Here is an 18,846-nt window from a genome sequence, read left to right as displayed (position 1 = left end):
GCCCGCCCAGTCCATGCCCCACGTACCCCGCGGTGTGGGCGCCCAGACTGTGCCCGATGACGTGCATCTCTGTCCAGTTCGCTCCGGTCTACACAAGGTATGGTGAAAATATTTCTTTTTCGAGAAATGGTGTCATTTGTTTCATTAAATATTTTCAGAGTGTTTGAATAGTAGTCTGTGTGTCAATACTACGATATTATAGAATGGAATAGGATAATATAGAATAGGATGTGATGGAATAGAATAGAATAGAATAGAATAGAATAGAATAGAATAGAATAGAATAGAATGAAAAAGAATAGAATAGAATGGAGAAATATGGAATTGAATAGGAATGAATTAAATAGAACAACTACCCGGTTGTTGAGGTAGCGGATGAGTCTCACTGTCTCGGCAGCCACTACCCGGGTGTTGGCGGCCGCCTGTGTGTAGGGCAGGCCGGCTCCTTTTTTCCAGTCAACAGCGATCACGTTATAGTTACCCTAACAAGCACACAGGGAACAGTGAATCCGTTAATTCTCCATCCTTTCTATCGCGTTTTTCTAGAATAATCAATGTAAGTCGGCGACAAATTCATTGCATTTGCAATTGATGGATTTCTTTGTTGATTTTTGTCATTTACTTAGTTACTGGGTTTTACATTTATATTTTCAGGTACGTATTGAAATAAAAGTTTGAACACTGCGCTGTATATGGTGTGGTATATCTATAAACAGCTGGTGTTCACTGTAGGTGTAAGCCCTCTGGACTATGCCAAACAACTACTTTCAGGGAGGGTGGGTGAAGCCTATATATCAATATCCAACTATCCATCCATCTATATCTATATCTATATCTATCTATCTATCTATCTATCTATCTATCTATCTATCTATCTATCTATCTACCTATCTAGTATCTATCTATCTATAAATCTATCTATATATCTACCTATCTAGTATCTATCTATCTATAGATTTCTCTCTCTCTCTCTCTCTCTCTCTCTCTCTCTCTCTCTCACTCACTCTCTCTCTAGAGCGAGTTACATGAGATGTATATATTATGTATGTGTGTGTGCGTGTGTGTGTGTATATCGCAATGATAATAATGATAATATTGATAATAATGATAATAATTAAGGGTTAATGATAATTATGATGATGATAATGATAATGATGAGGATGATAATAATAATCTTGTACTCACCTCCAGTAGATTCGAAGTTCATTTATCAAATTGGCTTAATGATAAACATTTTTCTGGGTCAAAATTTTCATTGTTCTCACCTCTTTAAGAAGTTCGTCTGTCAAATTGTAGACCCATGGCCCGTATCCATTGCTCTGAAAACCGTGAATGATGAACTTGGTCTTTCTCCCTCCGTTAAAAGTGGACTCTCCCAGAAGATCATCCCTTTCGGCCAATAGCGTCTTCCGTTCCTGCGTTGTTGGGTTTTCTCGGGTGAAAAGCCCAAAAGTCGTACCCACTTTCGCTGGACTTTGAGGCAGAAGCGATAGGGGGCGCTGTGCACTAAAGAAAGGCCGGGCGTTGGAGAAGCAGCCGAGGGGGCCGTAACATTCCTCATCATGCAAAATGCCTTCCGTACCTTGACAATAAGGAAATTGTACTCAATATACATTTACAAACAGTAAGCAACGCGGTGGTTTATAGAAATTAGATTCCACTTTTTCGGTAAATTCTTTACGGCTAGTCAAAACATGTTACCGTTTCAAGTTGTGGACATGGGTTTCAAAATTCTACACGATACTGTTCACCATCAAAGTGAACAGATGTATTACTTTTGTTTATTTTTCTGATTTTTTTATATATAATCATTATTCATCATAATACCATGATAGTAACATATACAAGTAGAAAGCTCTCAGAAACCTGTTGTACCGTGTAGTACCAGACACGATTGTTTTTGTTAGCGCTATAGTTTTGCAAAGTATATGTTACAAGTCAAGTCAAGTCAAAGTTAATTGCACAACGATTGTCACGGGTACAATGTATGGCAAATAATAAAATTACTAGTTGGTATGTGTCTAACATAATGCTATATATATGGTCAACGGGCATTGTATCTGACAGAGTATTATAAAAAAACAGGAAAGAAGATAAACGTAATTTAACATCACCGGTATTAGTCTACATGCTATGTTTGGATGTGTTACAGTATATGTTTTCACGTGGTGCACATTCGCACTACTGTACAGTGTATATATTGACGAAAATACAAAAGAACAGACATGGACAGGAAGACACTGTTTAAACTCTATTGCTCTCAACTTTTTGCCTCACAGTTATGGGACTCCGCCAGCACTAAGGTTGTTTCAAAGTGTACAATCGCCTACAACAATTGTTCCCGCATTATAACGCATTAACCAAGATTTTGTAGTGCCAGTGAAATGCTTGTTTACTATAGGACAGACACCTTTCACGTTACATGGCGCAAACATGCAATGCTATTTTTCATATCTTTTCTGTACAACTCTTCAGTCAAATAACATCATCTCCCAATCTGTTCTCAAATCCGCAACAGATCCTTCCGCAATATCTGGGTCCGTCTGTGCTCATAGTCATATTAAGACTGTTATGTTTGTGTTTTTTTTTACATGGGCGCCATGGATGCCTGAAATAAAGAATAAGAAAGAAAATCTGTACCCACCTGGACAGAAGACGAAAAGGCAAGCCAGGAGAGAGTGCGGCAGAGCAGTCGACATGTTGTTCCGTCCGTGGAGGAACGACTGGTTCTAGCAAATCCAGAAATTGTAGGTGTCAGGGTGAAGGAGGGCTTCCACAGTAGTAAAATACACACGGCTGTGAGGAAAAAAAAACATGGTAATTTTATTTCAACTCTGCGACTTGCTTTCTGGCACATCTATAGTCTTCTCATGATTTTGCAACATTGCTTATGAGTCCGACCGTTCTACGAAAAATGGATTATTAGCACATGCGCCATGGTGGTCATGGAACGAAACTTTCACAATCAAAGCCTTTTATTAATACGTTTTACCGAAGATTCATGCCCGAGGGCTAATTGCATGAACAGAAGAAACATTTGGTATAAAAACAGATAATTAGTACACATAGAACTACTGATAACTACTAAGAAACTACTAGTAAAACTACTGGGATTGACTTCTTTTTGAAGACAGAGGAAGACAAAGGACCCCACTTTTTTATTATACAATTTGCTTCTTGGAGCCATATGATGAAGTTTATCATTCCATACAACACGTAGAAGTAGGCATCCTTACATCTCCAGAGATGTACTGTACATACATGTAATTTCACAACTTTAGTGGAGTTGAAATGCCGCCCTGCGATGTAGATTCAAACTGCAGGACATCGCGCGCGGGAGATGCCAAAGTGATGACGTCACGTCACCAGCATCTAATTTCACCACTCAAGCCCGACGACCCCAGCGTCCTAACCCGGAAAAGCTTAGTCACTCTTCTGCTTTCAGTCTGACAGTGGTACGAAACCACACTTACACCTGTAATCAGATTTCTTGGAAGAAATCGACCTCACTTGTACCCAGAACATGGCTGCTGAGGCCGTTTCGGTGGACGTTGCCAGTTTAATGTATATTTCTGACGTAGAGAGTTAAAAAGGGTGAAGACAGCGAGTGTTGCAAGGCAGCGTCGTCTTTCTCGATACCAGGAAACGGTAAGAGTTTGTCTTTGTCTTGTCAGTTGAGCTACAATGTTACACAGAAGGGAATTTTGAGGGGATTTCCTGATTTCACACTCTTCATTGTATATCACAGACAAAGTACAGGGTATATACGTGTCCTTGCTTTGTTATATCTTCACAACTGAAAGGGTTCGGTAAGGGGCTGATTTCGAAGGGTTGTGTTGGTGTGTTTTTTTGGGGGGGGGGGTCGCAGGGAATGCATTTAAAAACGAACAGGGAGGGGAGAAAGGTTAAAAATAAGCAAAAGTCAACTGCCATCCAAAAAAGATAAATATCAGGGGAGAACTTCAGTCCTGTTGGCTTGATCGGAGGAGGGGGGGGTCAGTTTATTGGGATCCACACTAAGCATACATTACAATAGCTATTCTTCCTGTGGTCCTTTACTAACACATAACATGACACACGAAGGAAAATATATACAATTGAACATCACTAGATCAAGTTGAACCTACTACTGGCCTGTACAAGCGGCAGCTAGAAGCTGTTGTATGAGTCATCCAAAGAAATAAAATGGATTTCCCCTTGCCATTCTTTTGGTTAAGTATGATTTGTGCAATATCCAAAGAGGCAGGGCATATAATTCTTTTGCAAATTGAAAGGTTGCCGGTCTATATTATCATTTAATCGAGATACGTTCATATTTTTCCTTTCAATACACCGTTTTTTTTCATAATGTCCTCTGAAACTCTATTTATATAGGTCATTGACCCGGAGCTCAAGTTGTAAATATGTCGAGTTTGATATACATCCGCTGCATATATTGCAGGTGCAGTAGCTCAATTGGTTGAGTGGTCGCTTTGTAACCGGGAGGTCGTGAGTTCAAACCCCGGCCGGGTCATACCAAAGACTTTAAAAATGGTACACTTTCTCTGCTTAGCACTCCACATATGAGAAATATATTAGTGTGGAAGGTCAAACACACAGCACTACGTATACCAGCAGACTAGCCCCCTGCTGTAGTGCCTTGCACAACTGTGTGTCGCCCAAGGGCTAAAGAAATGGAGTTGGGCACCACCCTACGCTCTGCATAAGCGCATGGGGATGGGCATACATTGCCTCTTGTACTCAGAATAGATGCTTTGTGCTTGCATTGCTTGAGTTGAAAACGAATATGGTGAGACAATACAGGCTCCACGTACATGTACATGCACTCGCAATAACATATAAATTATAGTATATGGACCCATCCTACATGTCGCTAAACTACATGATTGTACATACAGCATAGCAAAACAGCAAATGAATACATCTGCTTCAGTCATATTTCTCGAATTCAAAGTCAAAATGGCTGCTAGATATCACGTAACCGCCACCTGTGTTGTAGTTGCTGAACGCGTGGATCAGTCATAGGTCACTGTGCTTTTGTCTGTAATCCTTTGACAGCATTTCACACATACTTACGCGATTGAAACCTATACGCGGGCGAAGTCTAGTTAAACATGTGGGAAAGCTACTTATTCGTTCGTTCGTTCGTTCGTTTGTTTGTTTGTTTGTTTGTACGTCAAACCTCAAACAATATGCGTCTGGTATGTCTTGGAATGTATTACTGTGCCTTGTCTCAAATTTCCGGGCGTGGCTGCAGTTTGCTTTGCCGCCGCATGAAGTCGTAACACGGAAGTGGGAAAAACTGTGCAGAAGAATGAGCACCGCGACGGAAAATTGGAAAGGGAAATAGGAAAAGGGAAAAAGGAAAAGGCAAATTGTACAGATCTGATTACCAATGGAAATATTTGTGGCTTTAAAGCATCATTCCCTTACGATGTTTACCAATTTACTCTTGCGAGATTACGTTTTGAATTGATTGATCATTAATTATTCTAATGAGGGTTACAGTGGTCGTTGAAATTTGATCTCTGTGTAATCCTTTTGTTAGAATACATTTCAACATTTTATCATAAATAATACCAATACAGATGAACTTTGATGATAGATATTGCAAGTAATCTGTAACTGATAAATACAATATACTACAGTTCCGCGAGTCTTTAGATTGCACTGCGACAAGCCCTGTAGTCATGGAAGACGAGGAAAGTCGTCTGAAGCGCCGCCTGGCGAACCTGCTGAAGTATGAAGGAGAGGACAGAGTACGGCACTTCCTGAGGAAGACCCTCCCCGCGTCTCACGGCGCCTTCACCGCGCAGACGCTATCGGAGGTCCTGCAGACCAACAAGTCCGTCATGAACGACCTGCTGAACGGTACTAACGGGCGGAACAAGGTAGGGGAGGGAGGGTTTCATTTTGACATTCACAAGTTTCCCATCCCCAGAATGCATTACGAAAACAGGGGTCTTAACTTATTTGCATAGGACAGGAAGGCATCGTAATGACCCTGTTGACGTCAAACAGCTTGTTTTTCACTGTGTTTTGAGGTGTTGGGGCATTTTATGCTCAACACTAAATTACTATGGGTCGAATCTGACAACAAATAGAGAATGAAGTTTTAGTGTTCTTTGCCTTCGACTGAAGGCTATGCCTTCGGAGAAGGTTATGAAATCGGGTTTGCACTGTTTGGCAGATTAGGCACGATAACTCTTGAAGGCAAGGTCCGAGGTTCACGATTTTTGGCAGGCAGGTTGATTTAGGGGTGGCCATTGTCAAGGCTAAAAATGGGCTTCGTGGGGGGTTCCTAAGTCACTGTAGTTGACCTTGGTTTTTGGTGTTTTTTCCTTGTCATCAAGATATCTCGAGAATCCTTAAATGGATGTTCATTATTTTTAGTGGGCAAGTTACCGTTGAAAATGCCGAGGTCAAGTTCAAAGATGGGCCCCGTGGGGGTTTCTATGTCACTGCAGTTGACCTTTGTTTCTTGTGTTTTTTCTTGTCATCAAGATAACTCGAGAATCTTTAAATGGATGTTCATGTTTTTTAGTTGGCAAGTTACCATTGACAATACCAAGGTCAAGTTCGGATATGGGCTTCGTGGGGGGTCCCCACGTCATTGAATTAGAAAGTACTGCAGCGAAACTTCTGGTTTTTAAATCTCGTGATATGGACGTGCTAGGGTCATGATTTTTAGATGGTAGGTAGCTCTCGTGCTCAGAAAGAAGTGCCGTAAGTTTGGGCCTCGTAGCAGCTTATTTGGGAAATGCAGAGGCATTTGTTTGAAAATGTTTGAAGTAGGATAGCTCAAGAACCGGTTGACGGATTGTTGTTATTTTTGGTATCTCGGTAGCTTAAGTGATGCTTGACCTAATTAGATGACAATTATGCAAATCACAATCTAATTTACATAATTAATGACAAAAGTCTATAAATCTGCTGCGTTCCATGATAGAACAATTGAAATGGTGGCATATTTAAACAAGAGGAAGAGGAACATTGACAGATATTAATTATGTAAATTGTGACCCAATTTGATTAATTAATAAGAGAAATCTATATGTCTTTCATACTGCACTAGACCTTTTTGGTTTCCACCCTCTGTGGATTACATTGCTTTATGCCCACAAGGATAGCTGGAAAAAACTTTCCTGTTTGTTGAAACAACAGAATCCTTGCGAAATTGGCGAAAGTGGCGCTTAATGCTGCATTAATACTGAAAGTTTTAATACTGGGTTAATGCTGGGTTAACGACTCGGCCAGCCTTCAAACACACATAGATACATCATTCATAATGTACAATGTAGAAAAGGCAATCTTTCTTTTTATTAATGTTTGTTACATGTACTGGAGCAACTGCATAACTCTTGTAAAATTTGTAAACCCTGACACAAGACTGCACAAATGTACACGCTAATGTTGTAGGGAATACAGGAAACCTATTCATATCTAGGTTAAAACAACAAGTTACAGACAGGAAGCTGTCAACATTGGTTTTAGTTGAAAAAACGTTTTCTTTGAAATTGTTTGTTGAAAAAACATTAGTGGCCCAGTGCCCCAGCAGAGCGTGCTTTATTTGACAGGTCTGTGGCCCCCAGTGTGAACATCTGGAATTAGCCTGGTTGCCAGACCCATAGCACACTGGACACAAAGTATCTCAGTTTGGCACCCAGGTAAATCTGGAATATGGATAATGTGAATAGGTTTCCCGTAATACCTACAACATTAGCATGTACATTTGTGCAGTCTTGTGTAGTACATTTGTGCATATCGTATCGTAATGCAACAGGAGTTAAAGATTTAAACCCGATATAAGGTCACAAACTTTGTTTTAATCGATAACATAGTTGGTATACTGTACACAATGGCCAGGTCACTAGAAGGAAGTGGTCTGAACGCATTGAGCAGTATCTAATCTTTATAAGCTTTGTGGCTTTAGCGAGGAGCACGGCGGTATTCTATGAATGACTTTGAGTTTGATGCCTGTAATCTTCTTCATAATGGGTCGTGTGGAGAGGGAATAGAGAAGCCCTGCCATTGAAAGGATAGATTTTCACGACCATATTATGGTCCGATGGGCCCCCACAAGAAAACTAACATAGCCAAACTGCGTCGCCAACCTGAGAAATAACCAGTAAATAACTACTAGTTCAAAAATTGAAGATTGTTAAATTGCAACTAGGATACATATTTTATTTGAATTCTATCCAGGATAAATTGCATTGACAGGATAGACTGGGACGGTTAGGTAGGTCACCCGAGGCTGACCTCAGCCCTGCCAGTCGTACCTCTGGGAACGTCCCCGGAGGACCTGGGCTAATCTATACCACTACCCGGGCTGGAATAGAAAGTCGGGCTGTTTCCTGCTAAAAGTTTGATACGACGGCCCCTCTAACAAGTAAGGCATATATGATAAATGAGTTTCTCTTTGTGGAGGAAGATTAACTTTCTACCAGGCACCATGGATCACTGGAAAAATAGTAGAAAACGGCCAAAATAAAGGGAATAGTATGCCGCTAAAGGGTCAGTTAGCCCGCTAGAGAGATACAACTCACCGGGAGGAACCCATTTATCTTACATACCACATACCATCACAACAATTGGCCAGTTTGTGTGATTTTGTAACTTGCAATTGTCTTCAATGTATTGGACATCGCACGCTTCAACAACACTGGCTGCATAGAAGAATAATTTAGTTGAAGGAGTTTTTGCCGTTTTGAAGTTTGGATCACCGCGTATCGGAGGGAAGAAAACAACCTTTCGCGGCCAGACTCCCCAGGCCAATTCTCCTCTTCTTTTTGCCGAATTCTACGATCCGTATTTCCGTAGAAAGACATGGTACAGGCTTGGTGAATAGTCTGTTGCTTCGTTCACTACGATAATCATCTTCACAAAAAACCTACACTATACACACACACAACACCCACCAAAACAATATCACACTGTCGAAGGCATGAGACCTCCGAACTCTAGTTTTAACATGGAACATGTGGTTTGTAACGTTACAGCATCAGTACAACATTACCACTGTAACGTTACAAACCACGTCATATGCCAAAAAATCCATTCTCTATTTGTTGTCAGATTCAACCCATAGTAATTTAATTAACGTTGAGCATAAAATACCCCCAACACCTCAAAACACACTGATCATGACAAACAAGCTGTTTAGCGTCAACAGGATCATTCCGATGCCTTCCTGTCCTATGCAAATGAAGTTTAGACCCCTGTCTTCGCAATGCATTCTGGGGATAGGAAACTCGTGAATGACGACGGCACACTCAAGTTTTTCAACTTATTTTTATGCAGCCACCAACGCATAGGACAAACGCATGGATGAGAAATAGATATGAGTCAAGTGAGGAAATTTGTGTTAAGTCCCAGAGCATACAATCACTGGAATGACAGGGTTCAAACGCGGACCTCTTTGTTCCGAGCCGAACGCTCTGTCGTTGTGCCACACGACCCACACTTCCTTATTTGTACGTCTGTTAAGCATTGTGAATTTGTGATAATCTGATACGTTGTTGGCTCTTCCTTGTTGCTTGTTTGTTTGTTTTTTGTTTGTCTATTACAGTTTGTTTGTTTGTTTGTAACAAGAAATATCAAACACACTTATTCTTATAATAAACCATAACTTGATACAAAATGAAAGTATCTTGGACATAGTATATCTAAATCTAAACAAACAAAAAGTCTTGTCTACAAAATAAGAGAAACAATAATATCAAGCATAATGCAAAATGAAGTCATGATGGAAATTTTTAAAACAAAATGGCTCTTTGCGTCAAAAATACGAGTTGGGTCAGGAAGGATATTTTGTGAATATTTATTTTTGAAAAATGAAAAATACACCATTTTAAGAATAAATCATATGAAATAGAAAGGAATATTCATCTTCCCCCATGTCTTACACAACAGGTGCTGAGTAGAGAACAGTACGACCTGTTGTTTCCTGTCAGTGGTCACGTGAGCCCGGGGTCTTTGGACATCGCCGTTATGTTCCTGCTGATTCGCTACTTGTGCCGGACAAGGTTAGTAGGAAACACCAATAACAAGAAATCTGAGATTTTAAACTTCTGTCGGCAGTATATATGCAATCTATGGCTTCCTGAATTCTCCTATGTCGACCACTATTGTATAATTCCTGCTTACGTCCAGACTCGAGCTCGTACAGCCACAGCACTTTTACTGGCACTACATAAGTCTTGTTGTCAAAATTTAAAAGTATACGTATCACTTTTGAAGTTCTGTATTCCCTTTCTTCAAGCAGAGGTTTCTACCATGCCGTTTTCTGTGAGTAGCGACAGAAAAAGGGGCATATGATAGAAAGGTTACAATCTTCCTCACGTACATCTGATTCTAGACTATATATCGGCCATGCATGTGCATGAAATCAAAGAACTGGAAAGGTAACATTTGCAATACTGAGTAATGTTTTACACAACTGTTTTTAGAGTTCAAACTTGTTCCAACACAAAGTAGAAACTCACCATAAATTCCCGTCAACCTTCATCAGAAGGCTGATGGATTCTACCAACACAGATGAGCTTTCATTCGAACTGGTCTGTTTATTGTTATGGTGAGCAGCCAGCTTTGCCCTGCTACATTATGCAACCCAATACCACAGGGTGTCTGCTACAGCACAGGTTACCATGGCTACAGACGCCTGGTCCAGGTCATAGGCATTATTTATCATAGACGCAACCGAGCAATATGTTTTCCTTCTGCGAAGGTAAACATGAATATACGATGAACGATTTGTCCTCCCTAGGTCCATCGCGTGGGAGGGCTGGGACGTCTACCCCTCTCCCGCCCAGAAAACTCCAGTCCACGACATCGTCCGCGTCCATCGTATCTACCAAGACCTGGTCGTCAAGGCAACCACGGCCGTGACGTCAGACAGTTTCGTCACCATGTGGGAGGAACTGTCGTCTGCGATCCTGAGACTGGGCGGGCTGAGAGACCGGGTGGAGCGGTGGAGGGAGGACGTACCGTCAACGGAACAGCCCACCAGGGAACGAGAAACTGACTCGACCTCAGATTCGCCAGAGGGTGCGAGCGCGCCCGCCCATTGGTCAGCTGATTATCCTTCTGAAGTTCAAGGACTGCCAAGGTCATTCAGCTGCGAGTCAGACGCCAGTTCGGAAGGCAGCGCGCTGTGCTCACAGGAACTTGAGGCGCCACCTAGCGAGTCAACAACCCCCAAGCAGGCACAGCCAGGTATGCAGTCGTATAATGTAATGATTGTCTTCATAATATTAGATTGACGGTCCTACATTTGCATTTTCAACGATTCTTTGGGCCATTGGGCAGGGGTCGTTCACAGGTTAAAAAAAATATAGCTAAATCCAAAAGCTACACACTGCACCTTATTGGCGCACATAACAATACTATATACAATGCATTAGTATTCAGTTTTCTAAATCTTTCAATTCAGCCGGTGCCGCAGCGCCTCCTAGTGGAGTGCAGCAGTACTACCTAAGCAACGTGCAGAACGTGCAGATCGGCATGCAGACCCAGATGAGCATCGCGTCAGAAGGGTCCCAGGGCAGAACTTCGTCCGAAATAGCCGCAGGTAAAATGACATATATATAACCCTGTTTTAATGTTGTTACCAATGTTCAAATGCACCAACCGCAACAGGAGAAAGGTTGAAGCTTATTTTCTTATTTCTATTACTATCTATTAATAAGTCATGTTTTGGTGACGACTCAGGGGCCCCGCTAATTAGTTTGCTAGGAATTATGGAATTGCAAAGGGTTCTAATTCTCCATAGAGCTATGGATGCATAGTTATAAGATCTATTTTTGGTGACGCATCAGGGGCAAGATAAGTAGCAGATATCATATCCACAGGAATGTGCCATTGATATCACGTATAGATTGGTGATTGTTCTCTTTAATAGTAACCGTCTTTAATTTGCCCTGCTCTAGAGGATCATTTAGAGCTGGTCCTGACGTCCTGCCGGTCGGTTCTCCGTACGGAGTACAGGCGGAACCTGAGCCGGATCCAGCCCCTGCCGTGGAACAAAAGCTTCTGTGTGCCGATAGATGACGTGTACACTAACCTGGACCTTCTGGAGGAGACGATGGAGGGGTTCAAGGTCGGTTTTTATTCTTCACCCTTTAAGTAAGATCGCGTGACGTAACGGCAGAGTGTTTGTCTCAGAACCAAGAGGTCCTGAGTTCAAACCCTGCCATACCACAGATCTTGGTCGCTTGGGAAAGGCACTTAATTACCAGGCTTTCCTCACTTTACTCAGGTTAAAATTAGTATTTCATTGTCCTCTGTGTTGGTGGCGGTATAAAAATAAGCTTGGAAAACTTGAGTGTGACGTCACCACGTCTTTTGATTATATGTTGGAATAACAAATACACTGTTAATAAAGTAGAGGTAGCGGTTTAGGCTTCGGCTTATTTTTGTTTACACATTTTTATTTGACTTTCTTTTCTGTACTGGTAACTTTTTGTGGGATGTATTGGATACTGCGCTTGGCCAGTGATACAATCTTGCTAATTTGATACTGTCTTGCAGTATTGTCTTGTAGAAAGTACATTATCATGCCATTTTTACACAGTGAGTAAAACCAACACTCAGTCACTTCATAATAGTATTCATGTTCAGGAAACTAAACCAGGTTATACACGTTAACATGTAGGGTTTAATCTCGAGAATATTTTTATTTACGGGTTACATTCTGGCCTTTTAGCCAATTTCTGTTCCAAGGGGTGATTATAAAGTATTTGGTTTATAAAAGACCCCCCCCCCAACAAAAAAAAATTAAAAAAGAGTGGATGCATGTCTATAGCTCTTTTGGGGGTGGATTCTTCTATTCTTATGCCTGTTGCCTGCTGTCTCCCTATAGGTTAACCGTGTGAGTCTTCGGTCCATGGAAGACATCTTCAGACCAAGAAGGAAACTAGGAAAACGCCGGCCGTTACGGATCGTGATGCAGGGACATGCAGGCGTGGGGAAGACGACGTCATTGATCAAACTGGCCGTGGATTGGTCAACGGACAAGGTCCTATCATTGAAAAGGATCAATCTCGTTTTCGTGCTAAGGCTGCGTCTGATTGGTCAGGAAATGGGTATCATCGACGCCATCTTTGACCAGCTGATGCCAAAGGGTTTTCCCTTCACAAGGGAAGACTTAGCGAAGTGTCTGCAAGAAAAGCAAGACGAAGTACTGATCCTACTAGACGGGTACGACGAGTTCGACTCGGCAAGGTGTCCTGAAATCTCAGAGCTGTTGAGGGGAAGGATGTATCCACGAGCGGTCGTGGTGACGACGACACGCCCATCGAAGATCGACGAGGTCCAGCCCGTGGCAGACACGGTGGTTGAGATCACCGGGTTCTCGCCTGACAACGTCAGACAATATCTCCAGCGACACTTCCAGGGTCAGAAGGACAAGGTTGACGATCTTCTGCAGCATCTAGAGCCGCATATCGCCAACAGAGGCATCGCCACCATTCCCATGTTCACCATGCTCATCAGCGTTCTGTATGAAGACAAACCTGACATTGTCCTGCCTGCAACAATCACAGGGTTGTACAAAGAACTCATGAGCTGCATCATCAAGCGGTACCACGTCAAACATGGCGAAGGAGAAGGAAGTGGAGACATCACCAGCTTACTTGAGACAGTGAGCAAGGTCGCCTTCGAGTGTCTGCTATCTGACCAAGTGTCTTTCGGAGAGGCCGATCTACTCGGTAAGATCAATGACCAACGGGTGGCAGAACTTGGTGTCTTCACGTATGACGATAAACATGCGCATAGCAAGGTCAACGGAGGTCGCCATCTGACGTTTTCACACAAGACCATTCAGGAGTATTTGGCTGGTTGCCACTTTGCCAACGTACTCACAACGTCGAAAAAGGAGACGAGAAAGTACTTGACGAGCATCGACACACTACAGCGAGCGTCCGATTTAAAGTACGTGATCTTGTTCGCTTGTGGCTCATCAGAGCGAGCGGCGACGGCTTTGATCGAGCATCTCCTCCGTATCTGGAAGAACGCCTCCGGAGAAACTAAGAACCAGAAGCATCAAGACTTCGTCAAGCTCGCCCTGCAGTGTCTGTACGAGAGCGCGGCAAAAGACAAGATACAGCTCCCCGTTTTCGAGCTGTTTCCCTCGGGGAAGGTCGAATTCTACGACGTGAGCGCGGACGTGGTGAAGTACCTCGCCTACTACCTGCAACACTTGAAACAAGTGGAGGCAGTCACCGAGGTGAGTCTGGCAGACGTACGGGGCACGTCGCTCGGAGACGCCGACGACCTCGGGACAGCGCTCCTCCGCCTGAACGTCATGCAAACACTTCGCATATCGAGAAGCCCGCACTTCAACATAAAGCCGATCATCGAAAAACTCGAGAAAATAACTTCGCTCCAGCATTTGCATCTCTGTGGAATGGACCTGAGACAAGAGGGTAGTACGTTAGCTGTAGCGCTGAAGAGAATGCACAGAGCAAAAAGAACACTACGAACACTTCGCGTGGCGGACAACAACTTTTCAAAAGAAGCGTCAGAGTCACTGTTGGCGGCGATTGGGAAACTGACCTCCTTAACAGATGTAGACGTATCTGTCAACGACCTTGGGGATACACTTGAGACGCTGAGTGCCAGTCTTCAGCATCTGGGTGAGCTTCGAACCCTGAACCTTCGAGAGTCCGACCTGACACAGAAAGCGTGCGTTGCGCTTGGAAACGCGTTCAGGACGTGTCCGTTAGGTCAGTTAGAAGAGTGCAATCTGGAAGGGAATCAAGTAGATGACCGAGCAAGCGTGCAGGTGCTGCTGGAAGGATTGGGCTCGTTGGCAAATCTACGCAACCTCAACCTGAAAGGATGCCGGATAGGTCCTGATGGGGCTGTGACTTTGTCGGGAAGCCTACAAACACTTCCTCACCTGAGAGTCGTGAATCTAGAAGGGAACGGTCTTGACCTCCGTGCGGCAAAGAGCCTGTTCACGTCGCTGCACCACTGTCCTGAGTTAGAAGCAGTCGACTTGAACACCAACTTCCTCGGGAGCCAGGGTGTTGCAGAGTTCGCGGCGAACTTTGAGAGGGCCGGAAGTCTGACGAGTCTCAACCTGTCTCACAACGTGGTGGGAGACGAGGGGGTGGAAGCGGTTTCGAGACAGGCCCACCATCTGCCGCACCTGCAGTACCTGGAGCTGAGTGACAACCCTGTGACGAACGACGGTTTCGGGTGAGTTTCGGCTCTTTGTTGGGATCTGATAGCCTGGAATCCATCCGTGGATTCCTGCCTTCAAGGCAGAGCGAAGGAACGGCGGGGAGACACAGCGTTCACGAATGGATTCCAGGCTAGGGATATGATACACCAGAGTAGAAAAAAAAACTAGACTGCCTTCTCTTGTGTTATCCTTGTTACCACGGCGAAGGAGATATCCTTCCGCGGGAGGATACAAGTACTGTGTTCCGTCGTGTTTGTATGTTCGCAGCACATGTGGGTTTGACGGATTTTTTAAAGATTTAATTATATGATTAGTTCTTGGGGTCCCCGTGCTATATGTGGTATCATCTATCAACAGATTTTTTCCACGCTACTTTCAGGAAGGGGAAAGGAGGGGAAGCCTGTATTGCGCATTATAATTGTTATGTCTAAAATTGTCAGCAGTTGTTGTAAACATTATGCTTCATATACTTCTTGGGGTTTGGAATCACCAATTTCAGCTAGGTCAGTCTTTATCACAATGTTAAAGAAAGTACCATTATGTGACATTTTTGCAGGGCATTCTTTAAGAATCTGCCTAAGATTGCGGAACTGAAGGAGCTGGACATCTCCGGTCCGTACGGCGGTAAACTCTCCGTGACTGACGACTGTGTGGACCAGCTATCGGAGGCGTTGTCCCGGGTTCCAAACTTAGAGGTGCGACTCTACAATTAATCTAACTGTCGCTAATTTTCTCTGTTTTCTGTTTCTTTGTTATTCTTTTTTTTGCCACTTATTCAGTCGAACGATATTGCTGGAAAAAGTTAATACAATTGTGCAATTTTGTCTAAAAGCATTGAAGTTGGCACGAATGTAGTTGAAAATATTTTACCCGTATGTGCATACGGGAGTATATAAGTTTCTGCCCTGGAGCATCATGACGGCACCTTAAATTTACCCCCCCCCCCACACACACAAAAAAAAACATTATAGTGCTCTGATGAATAGATAGAGAGGGGCAAAAAAAATGTTTTATCCAGTATAACATTTACGACCACTAACTTCACTTGACAGGTGTTACATCTACGACGCGTTGCCATGACAACTGATGGGTTTGACACTTTCATGGATGCAGCTGAGAATCATGGGAAATTGACAACCGTATCGTGAGTACATTGTTGTTTACAATAGTCCCAACTCGGAAATGTATTTTTGAACTCTACAACACACTCAGTACGTTGATCTATTTGACATTCACATTAAATCAATGTTGCCTTGGTGAACATAAACTTTTAAAAGCATGTATCATTGATTCTGTGGAGTCTAAGGCTTGTGGAACCTTTGTGTGTTAGATAATGTCATAAATGCACACATCTAAACCAAAAGAAAACACAGTTGTATCTGTAGCCCCTGTCACACAAATCAAAATATGGTCCCCAAAATTTCCAAACACCTCCTAATAAAATAACCATGGTAAGGAATAGATCGGGAGCAAAGTTGGCTGTAATGGACCTATACCATTATTACGTCACAGTTTGTTTACCGCAATGAATGCCGGTCAATCGACGTTTATGTTGTACAGGGGTGCGTAGCGCGGTGTGTGTTTGTGTAGCGTTAGCCTAATATAAGGCTTTTGATACAGTACTACTTTCGTCTTATGTCACAACTAAATCACCCACGCGGCATGTATGCTGTGTCAACATAACTAGACGCAGCAAAAATTTAGACATACCTTACTTTGAAAACTTTGAAATGATCTTTATTCTTTAACTGGCCGTTCTAGAATGTTCTTTAGAACAGGTAAACAAACTGTGACGTAATAATGGTATAGGTCCAATATAACTTTGGTTGGTTGGTGGTCGGGGGGGGGGGTTCTGAATTGTGACAGGGTCTTTAGATAGATGTAATATTCCATAATCAACTAATTGTATTTTGCGTATAATTGACGTCATATCCTGTTCCCACAGATACAGGAGAGAGAATCTGCCGGCTCTGTCAGCCTACAGTGACTCCAGACTGTTGGTGCTCTGGTAACCAGGGCGTTCTACCACTGCGATTCACATGTACAAAATGTATCTCTACATGTACATATTTGAATGGATGTAGATCTTTTGGTCGTGACAATACAGTATCACATTGACAAGACGGTATCAAATTCGCAAATCGGTATAAATTCTCGTGGCGTCGTGTGACGTACATGTAATTGTCGGGTATTCGGCTCGGAACCCATGGCCATGGGTCCTGGGTTTAATTCCACCTATATACATGCCCAGACGTTGTGCCCTTGAGAAAGGCACTTAACGCAACTTTCCCCCAACATGTCAGTTATTTTCCGATCTTTCGGTAGATGAGCATTATCGGAAGAAGGAGAACTGGTCAGACAGTCTCTGGGAGAAAATACTAATTCGGGCAGCCAATTTAATCGTCCCCGACGAAATCTGCTTGGAGATTATATAATGCGACGTACCTATAATGTTCATAGATGTATATTGTTGCTATTCATTGTTTAATCTCAAGTGATAGCGCAGCGCTTCAAATTTGTAAAACGCTACATATTTTGTAAAGTGTACTTCGGGAACAACCTTAGACCATCGTTGGCAAACGAGGATCTTTCTGTGTATTAGGTAGGAATAGTGATTTAAGAGTGATGATTTTGACTTCAGCAAATATTAGGTAGACTACATTTTGTATAAACATTAGGATTTAAAGCATTGAAGCATCTCTTATAATTATCTGAATACCCAGGATCGACGCTTTGCTTAATGATCATGTGAAGAAATAATCTAGTTTTAGATAAAATATGCAATGCAGCATTATTTCTTCTTTTCTTTTGTATATACAATAAAATGCCAAGTAATTGACATCGGTGTTTGAAAATTAATACTATTTAGTGCCCACAAAGAAACCTATAAAGATTTGATTATTTTTAGCCAGCACATACGGGGAATGGAGTCGAAAGATTGAAATATATCTTCACCAAACGCACGAGTTCATACTCATCGATACACGAGCAGGGTAGTAAAAAAACTGTTTCGATGTGGAACAAAAGTCTTGGCAGCGGTGGGATTCGAACCAACGCCATCGAAATGACTGGTGCCTTACACCAGCGCCTTAGACCGCTCGGCCACGCTACCCACATGAGAAATGCTTGACAGCATGTCTTCATAAGTCACGGAAATGTGTTAAAGTCTTACACAACATTGGAATACTAGTACCGCCGACTAGTTCTTAATCCTGACATTAATCAGACCTGAACCAAAAAGTGCCAAATGTAAATGGAGCAAATAGAGTTCTATGATCACACACTTTCGACAAGTAATTTTGTAACTAACAAATTATAACTTAGTGTTTCTTATGATTATGAAAATGAAATCCCAATCACAAAAATTATATCAGTCGATTCCAACATTGACATAACGACTGTCACTTAACAGAAAAGTCCATTATGGCATTTGTACAAAAATTGAACGCCTTACACAACTCCAACTCAGATCTTTGACACAAACACACAACTCACAGAGTCCCTTCACACGTTCATTGACAAATCTAAAAGATTCTGTGTTCCTTCCACACTAAACGTTGAGTCGGGCGGGGGAGAGGAGCTGCAGTCCCGAAGATTAACCGCCCCAACCGCGGTAGACGTCGACTGGGCACCAAGCTAATGCTGTTTAACCTGTT

At 42.6% G+C, this 18,846-nt stretch overlaps 1 protein-coding gene across 1 annotated transcript; it reads left to right on the top strand.

Annotated features, from left to right (window-relative positions):
* Positions 1-9,919: 9,919 nt before the first annotated feature.
* On the top strand, positions 9,920-17,267 carry LOC109481822 (protein NLRC3-like). The gene is made up of 8 exons (XM_019784428.1): positions 9,920-10,028; positions 10,769-11,217; positions 11,435-11,572; positions 11,931-12,100; positions 12,863-15,204; positions 15,747-15,885; positions 16,243-16,334; positions 17,136-17,267. The coding sequence occupies exons 1-8, from the start codon at positions 9,994-9,996 to the stop codon at positions 17,200-17,202; spliced, it is 3,432 nt and encodes a 1,143-aa protein (XP_019639987.1). The 5' UTR covers positions 9,920-9,993; the 3' UTR covers positions 17,203-17,267.
* The last annotated feature ends 1,579 nt before the right edge of the window (positions 17,268-18,846 follow it).

This window comes from Branchiostoma belcheri, unplaced genomic scaffold (genome assembly GCF_001625305.1).
Source record: "Branchiostoma belcheri isolate BF01 breed outbred unplaced genomic scaffold, Haploidv18h27 scaffold58, whole genome shotgun sequence".
NCBI classification, from domain to species: Eukaryota; Metazoa; Chordata; class Leptocardii; order Amphioxiformes; family Branchiostomatidae; genus Branchiostoma; species Branchiostoma belcheri.
The sequence above is the reverse complement of the archived record's forward strand: the minus strand, read 5'-3'. Positions and strand labels throughout refer to the sequence as shown.